The sequence below is a fragment of the Dunckerocampus dactyliophorus genome, chromosome 14 (assembly GCF_027744805.1).
Source record: "Dunckerocampus dactyliophorus isolate RoL2022-P2 chromosome 14, RoL_Ddac_1.1, whole genome shotgun sequence".
NCBI lineage: Eukaryota > Metazoa > Chordata > Actinopteri > Syngnathiformes > Syngnathidae > Dunckerocampus > Dunckerocampus dactyliophorus.
The window spans coordinates 22814181-22827773 of NC_072832.1; the positions used below are offsets into that span (position 1 = coordinate 22814181).

The following is a 13593-nucleotide window of genomic DNA, read 5'->3' on the forward strand; positions in this document are numbered from 1 at the left end:
AAAAAAAAAAAAAAAAATTTTTGGTCTTGTTGTATATACCAGGAAAAGTTCTGAAACTTTGTCACAAAAGTGATCACCTTCTGGTGATCTTTATATAATTCTCTATAATTTTATTGCATAAAAACATTTTCAATGCATTTTCACTTGCTCCTCTCCAGCTGGTGCTGCTGCTGGCAAAAAAAACCCAAAACACTGACAAGCACCTGCCTGCTGACACGCCCCCAGGATGAGAGTATAACATTTCTCTGTATTTTATTGTCTTATTAGCAAGAATGATGTCACACGTTAGATACATTAGAGGCTGTAGAAAGTCATTACATTTTTCTGTAACATATCCAACTCCCAATACACACAACAGTCTTCATTTGAGGTTTCTGCATTATATTTGATCAGGAAATGTGCAAATTCAGCGATTTCTACTTAAAATGTTAAAAACAATCTAAATCATACAGGAAATACATTTATAATACAGTTCAATGGACAAATATGATTCCTTTTTTAATTTTCGAACATGATGCAGAGCCTCACCTGCCTGCCCTGACCGCACGTCACTGCAACATGGAACGCTTACATAAGTTCTCTCAACAGTTAAGCCATTTACAAAGAACACAGGGAGGAAAAATAAAGATATAATGTACATTGTACACACTTGGTAGTATACAAGAACGCAAAAAAAAAAAAAAAACACAACCAAAGAAACAAAGCAAAAGCTGTCAGGGACAAACTAAAATGCTGGGTATGACAAACTAAATTTTAAAATGTTTTTAAAAATCCTGAAACCTTTTATTTCTTCAAACAGCTGAGCATACATTTCTACATAGCATGCAGTAAGGCACCTATCTAACACAAGAAAACTATGCTACAGATTGAAGCAAAAAAAAAAAAAAAAAATGGGGGGGAATATTGCTTGCCATGTCCACTCCCATAGAGCATTACTTCTCTGCTCCCTTTCATATAACCCATCCATTTCTACAAAAATACATCCGTTTGTAAAAGAGATTATACACAGACAAGGAGAGCGCAATTCAGTCTTGAAAAAGTCAGTTTCTCAGTTTATTTTAGTACGCACAAGCCTTTAGATCAAATTGTGATAGTGAGCATGAATACTATGTATAGTCTATAAACAGGTCATTAGTTCAAGTCCAAAGAAATATGCAGAGGGAAAATAAACCAAGAAATAAAAATAAAGGACAAGGGTCTAACAATATGCTAACCAGTTTTTTTTTTTATTTTATTTTCTGTCAGGAATTGCCTGTGGCTGAACTGCATGTCAGAGTAAAGCCAGTATTGCTCTGTACAGTCGATGCAGCAGTGCTCACCCATTGCAGACGTACACGAAAAAATAACTTCAGGAATATACAAGATGGCAAATCCAACAGCTGCTGCAACAAATTTATCTCCGACACTTAAAAAGTCTTAAATAAAATAAAAATGAAAAAAAAAAAGACCAAAAGTGGGTGTTGCTATCAAAAATGTCATCATTTAGGAGCAGCACTCTAGTCACCTATACATATATAAAAGAAATCAAGACGTTATTTACAGTGGATTTGCTTCACACAGGTTACTGGGGTGATAAAGATGACAATTTCCATTTGTGTTGACAGCCTAGAATCACATCCAAAAGATCCAGTAACATTTTTTTTTCCTCATGAAGATAAATCACACTGTTCCGTTTTAAAAAGTGTTCATAATGGAGTTCCCGTGTCAAGTGTAGCATGACCTCAAACAAGACAAAAATGGAGGTTCTCGCACCCCCCTGCTCAGGTTCCAGGTGATCCATATGTCCATTTTTCTCAACTGCAGCTATGCACGTCCACAGGAAGGACATGGCCATTGTTTTCTTGTGATTGGGGGAAGTAACTGTCAATATTGAGAAGCGAGAGGTCAGCGAAGCGAGCGTTGGCGTGAGAACAGGACACTCACTGGCGTAAGTGGATCCTGTGGTGTCTGGAGAGGGAGGATGAATGGTTGAAGCCTTTCCCACACTGGGTGCACCTGTACGGCTTCTCATCAGAGAGCAGGTGCTGTTTGGGGAAGGAGTTGTTGGGAAACACCTTGGGGGTGGGGATGGCGCTGTACTGCTCCACTTGTGCGGGTGGCGACTGCGGTTGCTGCAGTTGCTGTGGCTGCGGTGGCTGCTGCTTGTTCTCCAAGTGGACTCTCTGGTGCCGGGCGAGGGACGAGGAGTGGTTAAAGGTTTTACCACAGTGGCCACAAGTATAGCCGTCTCCGTCGGAGTGGACTCTTTGGTGGCGGGACAGTGAGGAGGAATGATTGAAGCCCTTGTCGCAGTGATGGCACATGTAGGGCTTTTCCCCTTGCAGATGCACCCTCTGCTTTGGTGGGGAGGCGAATGTCATGGGCTTCCCAGGCTGTGGCGGGGAGAAGACGGGACCCTGCAGGTGGGTCTTGTGATGGCGCGAGAGGGACGAGGAGTGGTTGAAGCCCTTGTTGCAATGTCTGCATGTGTAGGGCTTCCCTCCGGCGTGGACTTGTTGGTGCTTCTTCAGGTGACGCTTGCGGACGAAGCTCTTCCTGCACATGTTGCACTTGTACGGCTTCTCACCCGAGTGGATCCTCTGGTGCTCCCGCAAAGTGGCGGCGGCCGCAAAGCACTTGCCACACTGCGTGCACCGGTGGGGCTTGTCGGCGAGTACGACGACGGCGTGGGTCTTCTGGTGCTGCTTCAGGTTGGAAGTGGTGGCAAAGCCCTTGCCGCACTGACCGCAGGTATATGGCTTCTCACGGGCATGGACCTCTTGGTGCTTCTTCAGGTGCCTTCTGCGGACAAAGCTCTTCCTACACTGGGTGCATTTGTAGGGCTTGTCCTCTGAATGCATCTTCATGTGTTCTCTGAGGGTGATTGCAGCCGCAAAACTCTTGCCGCACTCTGAGCACCTGTGAGGCTTGTCCGGCAGGTGGATCATCTGATGGGACTTGAGGCTGAAGGCGTCGATGACGTCTTTGCTCATCATCTCCACGCCTGGTGGGACGTAGGGCTTTTCTTTCATGTGAATCTTCATGTGCTGCTTGAGACTGGCCTCCACTGCAAAGCTCTCGCCACAGTGGACACAGATGTATGGGTTGAGGTCCTTGTGGATCTCAAAATGTTGGTGAAGGTCAGCTATGCTGCCAAAGATTTCCCCGCACTCGTTGCATTGCAGGCCGTGGGCCTCGTGAATGATGACGCCATTCTCAGACTCCACCGTCAACTCCCCACCGTGATCAGACTCCACTTTCACCACGTGCTCGTTTTCCGTCTTGAGAAGGACTTCTCCCAGCAGTGGCTCGCCACTCGTCTTGATCTCGGCTCCTGCAAAACAGTGGATCTCGTCGTGTTCTACTTTGATGTAATCATGGTCCGTCTCTACGATGCCATCCACGCACGAGACCGCACCGAGGCCCCCGTGAATCTCCAACTCCAAGCCACGCTTTTCTTCAGTCATGATTTCCGTCTCGGCTCCGTAGTGAAGGTCGACATGGCTGTGGGCTATGACACACTCCGACCCCAGCGTGTCAAGGCCGGGTGTGTCACATTCAGTCTCTGACTCCGCCATAAGAACACACTCCAGCCCCACGACCTCCGTTTTCCTGCCGGACGTATAACTCAACTAAGAATCGGGGTATAGGTGTCGCTTTGGGTGGGCGCAGCGCTGGTGCTTTTGTCAGGAAGCAAACCTGCAACAGAGGTGTCAAATGTCAACAACACTGCTAGTTCACACACCTTTCATGTGTATGGGGTTAGCTGCTATTCAACTACATTGTAATTCAAATGTTACTTGCTGGCTGAAAACTAGAAGAACTAGGCCGGGACGTAACTCATTCAATCCCAGCCATTTTTCAAAAGACGATTTTGGCTCATCTTTGAAGGCACACACACAATATTGTGTTCTATGGCTAAATAAACGTGGAACCTACCAAAAGAAAGACTAGACTCTCGTCTTTTCATCAGAAAAAAAAAGTTTGTTTCTACCTTTTTCCCGTTCTTTAGTAATCAGTAGTAGAACATAGATAAGTTTCAGGAAAATATCAGTTCCCAACAAGAAACAAGAGAAAACAGCTTTTTCAGAAAAGATAATTTCAACCAAAACTTTCAGTTTTGACAGCTCAAATATCTCAACTATACCACAACATAAGCGACACAAAAAAGGGTTGTTTTACATCAAAATCATTTATTCACAAATTTAAACACCTATTTAACAACTATTTACAATTTTACATTTGGAATTAAACTGTGTGTGCACTCTAGCGGTGCTCTGATCAATCGGCCACCGATCAGTATCGGCCAATTTCCATAAAAACCCGCGAGACTGGCAAATGCCGATAAATGCCTTTCAAAGCTGATACATGTGGCTAGCACTGTTGCTAGCAGCGATCCTTTTGTGCAGTGTAGTGTCTCGACCTAACTAACATCTTTGGCAGCCTCGTCCTCTCACGAAACAATGCCAATCATGATACGCATGATGCATCATGTGACATCAGTGCATTAGAAGAGCTTTGTGTCCCATGTACAATGCAGGGTTTCCCATACATTTGTTTCTTTTTGGTGGTCCGCCACAAGTCGATGCCGTCTTAATGCTGCATGCCCAGAGACACTTCAGCTTGCTTGAGCAAGGTACTTTTCAATTTGCATGCGATATCCAACTATCTTGCCAATACAGTGCAGACAGTCTGCACCAACAGGGCAAAGCAAAAAATAAATAGCAGAAGGTGTAAAAGGTAACACAAAACAATGAGCTACCATTCTATGTGGGTAACGATGACTAAGTGCCAACAACTTTAACTCTAATTTACAAAGTGCCCACAAGGCATGCTAGGTACTCCTGCGGCAAATCAACACCTTTAAGTCAATAAGTTCATGTTCTGTTAAATACGGTTGAAAAACGCCTTCGTCGCACGTTTCTAATGACAAGCCAACGGGGTGTGTCTACAAGGAGTGTGCGTCTGAGACTAGAGTTGGGTTTTTTTGCATGTAGAGTTGTCATTCCACTCACAGTGCACATACTTGCCTGAAAGTGTCTTGAATTGATGGCTTCCTAGCGAGTGAAGAGTGGTGGCTGATCTGTGGCTGCGACAACCAGAGGAACGCTCAGCAATCTGTGTGGAAAACAAAGATTAAATGTGAATGTCATTAAAAAGAACACATTTAATGATTGACAATCCCATAACCGCACTGTTTCACTTTTACTTTGTAACAGGGTGATGTTAGACCGGAGTCAAATTCCTGGTGTGGTAACAAACATTGCAAATAAAACTTATTCTGATTTTTGGCAGACATATGGCTATGACTTATTTCTGTATGTGATAAGTTTAGGGCATGTCCACACAAGAACGTTTTCAGGTGGAAACTGTTAAGTATTATGTTGTTTCAGCCTTTCATTCACACGGCAACTGCGTTCTCGGTGAGCTGAAACTACCTTTTTAAATACAGCTTCCAGAGCAGGAAAACCAGGCAACGCTGCCTTGTGGACAAGCAAAACACTACTTCATGAGAACTGATGTCACCGCCCCATTACCGTCACGTGGCCGGTTGTGTACTGCTGCTGAAATGCCAACATATCTGAATATTTACACAGACTTGACTCCCAGTCAACATTCTCCTTATATTTTTTGTCTTATACTCCAAAGTGACTCGCAGAATTAATTCCACTTTGCCATCAGTCCAGACGAGCTAAGGTGGATTGACCGTATGCACGTGTTCTTTCTTCTTCTATGGTTTTGGTCAATGACAAATGAGACACAGGCCGCGGAAAGCTCTATGAGAAAACCACAACTCTGGCTTGTTGGCTTCCAGTCCCGGGCGAGCGATGGTGGTTGAGAGGATTGGGGGAATTTAGTTGCTGCCGGATGTAGTTGATACTTTACAACAGTCTGACTTAATGATCTGCATCGTTGCAGCTGGAGAATTTATTTTTGGTGGTGCACGTCACACACCACAAGTTTGTGGGCGAGCCGGTATGGTGTGGTGCGGGCACCTCTGGGTTTCAAAGACTGGGCTGGTACGTGCCTGGAGAGGGGCAAAACGTACGGGTGTGGCCTGGGGTCAAAACGGGTGTCTGTTGGTCACTCTCTGGGAGGGGAAGGCACTGTAATGCATTTAGTTTTCCTACTATCTTCGGGATCGACCGGCAAAGTCCTAAAGATTGACTATCAATCTCAATCAAAAGATTGACCCCTTTTCTGTGAATAACAGTCACACGCGCATAAACTAATGCATTGATGTTTGCACAACAAAGCTAACTATAGCTGGAAGCTAGCTAGAAGCTAGCTAGAAGCCCACTTATTCCAGGAGTTATATGGAAAACTGCACTTTTTTTAAATTTTGCCCATCATCCACAGCCCTTATCTGAGACATGAACACACACTCTTATGTGCATTCTAAAAAGGTATAAGAACAGCTATAATGAGGCAGCTAAGAATGCACGCAGTAGGACGCCCCTATTCCGCCTATAAAGACTTCTGAAAGAACCTCCAAAAAGCGCCAACAACGCTCGATTTACATAATGTGACCTGCATATTAACCAAGCTACAACGGCACTATTTGTATTATTAACATTGTTACACCCAAGAACAACATTACTGGCGTAGTGACACCTCGCCACACCACACGGGCTAGCTACTAGTCAGCTAGCTTCCCCACACACTCGTCAGCGCCGCATTCACAATGCCTCAGGCCACTAGCGAAAGGTAACGCAACATACTGGAGCTGCCGCCACTGTTGCTGTGTTTTTTCCCCGAGTTTGAAAAAGTTAACGCTAGGTGTAGCCTTCCTTTCTATGTTGCTATGTGAAATCAATGCACCAAGGAAGGAAGTTCCACTAATGCTAAAAATGACCAAAATCCAGCAAAATACTTTAAGTATTACATGTTATCATGAATGCGCCCGTTACTACATGCTCACAGCATTAAAAAAAATAAAAATAAAACTGGAATTGTTTTGGACGTATTTTAATAGCGGGCTCTTTAGGCGGAATAGGTGTGTCCCAGTAGGTACATTATTGGCCTGCTTTTTTTGCTGTTTTTATATCTTTAGAACACACAGAAAAGAGAAATACATGTGTTCATGTCTCACAAGGATGGTGGATGGGCACTTTTTCTTTTTTTTTTTTTTTTAAGTGCGGTTCTCCTTTAAGCTTACTATATGAAATTCATACACAAGCCAAGCCTTCATTCATTCATTCACAAGCCAATTTTGTCTAGTAACATGTATAAACCGGACTTGTAACTTACCTTCAAATAAAAGAAAGGGCAGAAATGTCATGTTTCTGAACCTCTGACAGGCCACCCATTACTAACACTTCCCTCCACCCTCGTTGAGTACGTCTCGTCATGTTTTACTCATCATAGAGCCATGTTTAGCTCGTCAGCCACATTATAGTCATGAAAAAAGGGGCATCGCCAACATCATTTTGTCATCGTTAAGGAAAACAACACAGGCCCAGAAGGTAACAGGAGTCAGTTCTGCACGTTCTTGTCTACTGCTGACCGATGCAACATTTAGCCCCGCTGAAAGCAGGGTCTTGTACAGGGTTCAGCAACTTTTGGCATCAAAAGAGCCATTTTGCCTCCTCTTCCAGTGAAGAAAAATAGTGTGGCGCCACTAAACATGACACAGCTTATAACCTTTTACAAGTTTGAATCTTTTTGAAATGTTACCTGTTACAACAACAGAATTCAACTAACAGAAGCAGAGTGCACGTGTGGGCCCACTTTGAAATAACTTCAAGACTAACTATGTAGGCTTCTTTGAGTAAAATTAAAACAAGACAGCCAACTTTTACATGTACAAGCATCTTTATCTCAGGCGCTGTCCACACAGAAACGTTTTCACGTCAAACTGGCAAAGGTTTTGATCCTTTCAGCTTTCATGCACACAGAAACATTGTTCTGGGTGCCCTGAAATGGTATTTGTTGAAAATGGGGGGAAAACCTGAAAAGAGCAGCCTGTCGTTTTCATGTAAACAAGCGAACCGCTGTTTTCCGAAAACGATAACATCACCGACCCGTTGACGGACATAATACTCCAAAATGACTCGCAGAAGCAAATCCACTTCGTTGTAAGTCTGGATGAGCACTGGAAAGCGGAGGATGGACTTATGTGCATGCATTTTTTTCTTCTGTAGTTTGGTGTATCACGTGGTTTCATCCGTGTGTCTGTTTACAGCGCCACACGTAGGTGTCCCTTGTGTATTACATCGTTTTCAAACAGTGATCCATTCCCGTCTGGATTCAACTATTTACTAATCCGACAGTGTGGACGTAATTTTTTTTCCAACTTGCCAAAAAACAAAAATCCCAGGAACATTTCCAGTCTCCTGGTGATCCCAGGGCCACACTGAACACACTGGCCCCTTCCCTTGCTCATCCAATACGCAGTCAGAACACAGTGCAGATGCATAAATGGGACCTGAAGTGAGTCGGATATTTCAAACTCTTGAAAAAAAAAATGCACATTTCCTCAACTTCTGTGTAAAAAAACAAAAACAAAAAACAACCTGTCTGCTCCATTGTGCTAACAATCATCCAAGAGGAAATGCCCCATTAAAATGCCTTCTCTCCACACCTTAAGTGATGAACAATTTGGGAGGGACTCTACAGGATACGCCTTTACTTTAATGATCATGAGCTTATTTTCATTTGGGAATATGAAAGTTCAAACTACATACATGTACTCCAGCTTGCTCCTATATCCCAAATGCATGCATGTTACGTTAATCATGCCAGTGCGTTTGTACATGCAGTATGTACCCTGTGATTGACTGGCTGCCAGTCTAGGATGTACCCCACCTTGCCCAAACCAAGCTGGGATAGGCTCCAGATCACCTGTGGCTATAATGTTGGGGACCACAAATACAAATGGACACAAACAAGACTAAAGTAAGCACATTAAAACGAATGTCCACATAAGGCGGATGCGGTGGTATTTGACAAATGTCCACCTAATTTTAGCATTCTATATGAAAGCAGTCAAAACACCTCCCACGAGCAAATTGAGCATAACCAATATTCAGGCTAGGTGCCAATTAGCAGGCTAGGTTAGCGCTCAAAACGAGCTAAACAGCATCAAAGTAGCCAAATTGCAATCAGGCTCTTGAGTGTAGTTAGATCCGCAAACCAAGGCCGAAAGACCATCAACTGCTCCTGTTTGCGCAGCTCTTTGTTCAACACCCAAAGTCGTACACATTAATTATATACATTTAGAATGTGGCGTTTAGTAACTAAACACGGGGCTCTGTGCTCGGTAGCCTCCCCAAAACGGCTACAAATAGCCCCCATAGCCGCTAGTTAGCTGGCTACGGTCGACGGAGACGGGTTAACGCCACAACCGCATTGTGTTAGCCGCTAATGTGTTCGCCATTTAGCGAGCTAACTAGCTTCGGAGCAAAAAACAACCAGATGGGTAAATGGAGTCAGCGTTATACTCACACTGTGAAAACGTCCCTTTATTGAGTATTAGGGTGCGATTTGAGGCGCAATGCGTCGACGTGGAAATTCTTCCTTGTGCGCGTATTAACAGGCCATCTTGTTGTGCCACACCAGCACTTCCCAGCTAGCCCTGGACTACAATGCTCGCGTAAGATGGCTGCCGCTAGCTAACGTAAGCCAACTTAGCTTCCGCCCTCCCAACCGCATTGGATCGCACTAAACCACAAAGCCATGTCCAAAATAATGCAACAAATCGCTTAGATGTGACAAATACGACTGAATTCACAATAAATAGGTTTGAACGACTTACGGATATCAACAGTGAAAGCTAGGTGGACACGTTAGCAGGCTAGTTGTAATGAAGAGTTGGCTAGCTGAAAAGGGACAAAGATGACCAGCAGGCGAGGGCGATGAATGCAAGGGGAAAGCCCGGGAAAGGGCGTCTTATAGTTTTAAGACGATCCACACGCTTTGTACTATTTGATACGCATGAGCCATGTTATAATCACGAATAGGACTAAAATATACACGATGGTACGTATAGCATGTACTCCTTAGCTACCTACAGTGGACTTATCTACTGCGGCAGCACCTTGTTCAATGGCGGCCTTGCTAGTGTTAGCGATTATTAGCATGCCGGCTATATAGCCATGATGCCAAGCTAACCGTGCAGCTAATACCACCATCCAACACAAGGCTGTCACTGGTATCCCAAGTGTGGGAAAAGTTACAAATGTCATTTCACTGACCACGTTAAATATATTTTTGCGACCACAACCAACATAGATGGTGGATTATCTGCACTGATCACAGACCAGTCAGGCAATATTAGGTTTAAACGGCTTCCATTTCCATAACAATGCAACATACACTAATGACTCTAAGCCTGTAATTTTTTTACATTGCAGCTTTAAGTCTGTAAAAGCATCTGTGCACCGATATCAAATAGGAGGTCCTCTTGCCTCCAGGATGCGTCGCTGCTCAGCGTTGAAGAGGTAGGGGAGTAAATATGTCAGTTTATCGTTAACGTGATTGCACACACGTCATGCACCCACCTTTATCTTCTTCTAGTGTGAGATGGCTGGAGATAAAATGAAGGTTATCGTATCACAAAGTCCAGGTTCATGTGAAGGAAAGCTGTTGTGTGTGTCTTTTGTCTCCCCCTCTCTCTACAGTTAGTAAGTGTATGTGTTGCTGGCGCCACTGGCGCCAACGTTGGACCGCCGACGCACTTTAGCAAAGGCAGAGTGTTGTGTTTCCACGCGCGACTATTGTCACTACCGCCCCCTGCCGCATGGGAGCCGCACAATACGGCACAAACATGTTGCTTTGCTCACGTGCCTCGGAGTCTTTCAAGTTGATGTCAAAAGTAAGCCTTTATCGTCATATCATTAGCGAACTGTCAGAGATGGAAGGTAAACAAAATGTTGCTTCTTAACCTTTTAAATGCTAATATTCTACATTGCATGTATGTAAAATGTCAATGTCTTTACTTGTGGTTATGGACAACTCCCTGAAAAGGGACACTTTGTTGGCAGCACAGGCCGACGGGATGAAACCAATTGTTCCCAAATTATTTTTAAGTGCAAAACATAGTAAAAGTAATATATTTCTTAAATAGAAAACTTTCCTGCTTAATTTAGCAGAGTGAAAATAAATATCTTTAGCAGATCTCCAGCCAGGAAAGCCTTCTCTGCTGACCTAAACAAAATCAGAGGCACTGACCACATTTAAATTCTAGTATTTGTTACATTAAATTGTATTCATTTAACAGCGTGTCTCTTGGCTGCACTGCTTCCAGTACTTGTGTGTTAAGATTTTTTTTTTGTCCAATCAGATTTCAGCTTCTTTTCAATTCAATTTTATTTTTATAGTGCCAGTTCAGAACAGAAGTTATCTCAAGGCACACGAGAGAAACCAAGTGAACCCCACATGAGGAAGCACTTGCTGATGGAGGAGGCAAGGGAAAACTCCCCCTGGGCAAGAAACCTTCTTGAACAGGCCCTGTGGGGTGGCCATCTGTCTCCACCAATTGGGTTGAATAGAAGGCAGATAGTGAGAGAAAATAGGACATCGTATATGTTGCTATGTCAATCTAATCCACCCAGGGCCTTCAGAATCAGGAGTGCTGGCCCGTGTCATTTCGGGGCTATCCCCACGGAAACATTTTCTTGTCAAAACTGTTAAGTATTTTATTGTTTCAACCTTTCATCCACACAGAAATGACGTTCTGGGTGACCTGAAACGGTATTTTTTTAAAAACTTTGTCAGGAAAGCTTTTATGTTCTGCTTGAAAGAGTTGAGCACTAAGTTAAGAGTTAAGAGTTAAGACTTCAAAAGATGGAAATCGCTTCACCTGTCTTTGGCAGGGAAAGTAAATTGTATTAAAAATGAGTGTGTTACCTACATTTTGCTACCTATTTCAGTGTATTCCAATTTATCTACCCAAATCAGTTTTTTAAACTATTGACAAGGCCCTCACCTCACTTATATGGGACGGTGGGAGGTCTAGAATACGATTGGAACTGTGACAAAGGCCTAAATTAAAAGGTGGCCTGGTGCTTCCAAATTTTTGTCATTACGACTGGGCCGCAAATGGTCAAAAAATGATGCACTGGTTTCACACTCCCGATGCAGACTGGTGTCGTTTTGAGGCCTCATCTTGCATCTCTACGTCTCTTCAGGCCCTGGCGACCTCCAGCCTCCCCCTTACTATTTCAGATTTCACCAAAAACCCAGTCGTAATACACACTTTTAGAATATGGACTCAACTTAGAAAGAATTTTGGCCTGAATAGCCTTTTCCACATCAGTCCAATAATTAACAATCATCTCTTTTCCCACAGCTAAACCGGACTCTGAATTTTTCGCTGGCGGGGACAGGGTATTTGCAGCTTTAAAGACTTATATACAAATAGCGCCTTTGCGAGCTTCGAAGACTTATCAATTCAATTCAAGCTCCATAGATCCAGGCTTTTCGGTATTTCCAGATTCACCACCTCCAGTGTAGTGATCCAAATTTCCCATATGTACCGCCTGTGTCTGCGCTAGACAAGCTTTTGGAAAGTCCTCTAAACCCTAAAAAAATGATTTCGAGAATCAAGGAGTGTACAGCCACCCTTAAAGATGCAACTGTTCAAAAGATTTGGGCAGATTGGGAAAATGAACTGGGAATTACTTTGGGGAAGGATGTCTGGAATAGCGCACTGCAAAGGCTAAACGATAGCACTTCTTGTGCAAGATTAAGTATAATACAATTTAAGGTTTTACACTGCAGTCACTACTCAAAATCTAGATTGGCAAAAATACACCCAATTATAAATGAAAGTTGCAATAGATGCCATACTGCCCCTGCAAATGTAACTCATATGCATGTTAACATGTAAGCTCGTGTACATACATTGTTGGTGCTCAATAAAAAAATGACATAAAAAAAAACAGCTTCCAGAGTGGCTGACCTGCTTGTCGTTTCCGTGTAGACAAGCAACCTGCTTCTTTGATGTCACCGACCAGTCGCCGTCCCGTGACCAGAAGTGAGCTTTGACGACAAGCCAACATAATGTGAGTAATGATTCACCCCCGTCCACATTCTCTTGATATTTTGTTGTCTTAAACTCCAAAATAACTTGCAGAAATATAAAAAGAGCCTTGGAAAGCGGAAGACGATAGACTTACGCACATGCGTTCTTTTTACATCTGTAGTTTGGTGTGTCATGTGGTTCCATACGTTTTTTTTTCACGGCGCCACACGTAGTTGTGCCTTGTGTATTACGTCGTTCTCACTCAGTGATCTCCTGTCTGGATGCAAATTTTTACTACAGAGTGGACATTTTTTTCCAACCGCCAAAAGAGAAAAGACGTGTCCATGTGGACAGGGCCTTTTTTTTTTTTTAAACCAATCAGATTACAGGTTCACCTCACAGGGCCAGCTAGCAGGCTCACAATAATGTCGGCATCTTCCCATCTTCTGGTTGGTTGATCAGAGCAAAACTCTGAAAACTCAGAAGCCAAGTTTCACCCAAAATATCTGCTGAGTTAATGTATTTTATTTAAAAATTATGTATTTGTCATGTTTTCAGAAAAATATTGATCCTGAACTGCTCCAGATGATGTTGTAGTGTAGAGGTTTGGAGTTGTCTAAAACCGTGCTTTTGGCCCAGCACCAAAT

The 13593-nt window shown here is 43.4% G+C and overlaps 1 protein-coding gene and 1 long non-coding RNA gene across 6 annotated transcripts in view; one reads left to right on the forward strand and one right to left on the reverse strand.

Moving 5' to 3' along the window:
- Positions 1-10650, reverse strand: si:ch211-198a12.6 (uncharacterized protein LOC563253 homolog). Of its 5 annotated transcripts, none has more exons than XM_054798690.1 (3): positions 10482-10650; positions 5010-5097; positions 1-3678 (listed from the first exon to the last, which is right to left on the reverse strand). In XM_054798690.1, the coding sequence occupies exon 3, from the start codon at positions 3555-3557 to the stop codon at positions 1920-1922; it is 1638 nt and encodes a 545-aa protein (XP_054654665.1). In that variant the 5' UTR covers positions 3558-3678; positions 5010-5097; positions 10482-10650; the 3' UTR covers positions 1-1919. The 5 variants fall into 5 exon arrangements, with proteins under 5 accessions (XP_054654665.1, XP_054654667.1, XP_054654668.1 ...); XM_054798692.1 differs by having other exon boundaries at positions 5006-5097; XM_054798693.1 differs by lacking the exon at positions 10482-10650 and adding an exon at positions 9737-10367.
- LOC129193907 (uncharacterized) overlaps positions 10053-13593 on the forward strand; it is a 9586-nt gene continuing 6045 nt past the window's right edge. The window contains exons 1-2 of the long non-coding RNA XR_008573643.1: positions 10053-10795; positions 12905-12986. This is a non-coding gene — a long non-coding RNA (uncharacterized LOC129193907). The remainder of the gene's footprint in view (positions 10796-12904; positions 12987-13593) is intronic.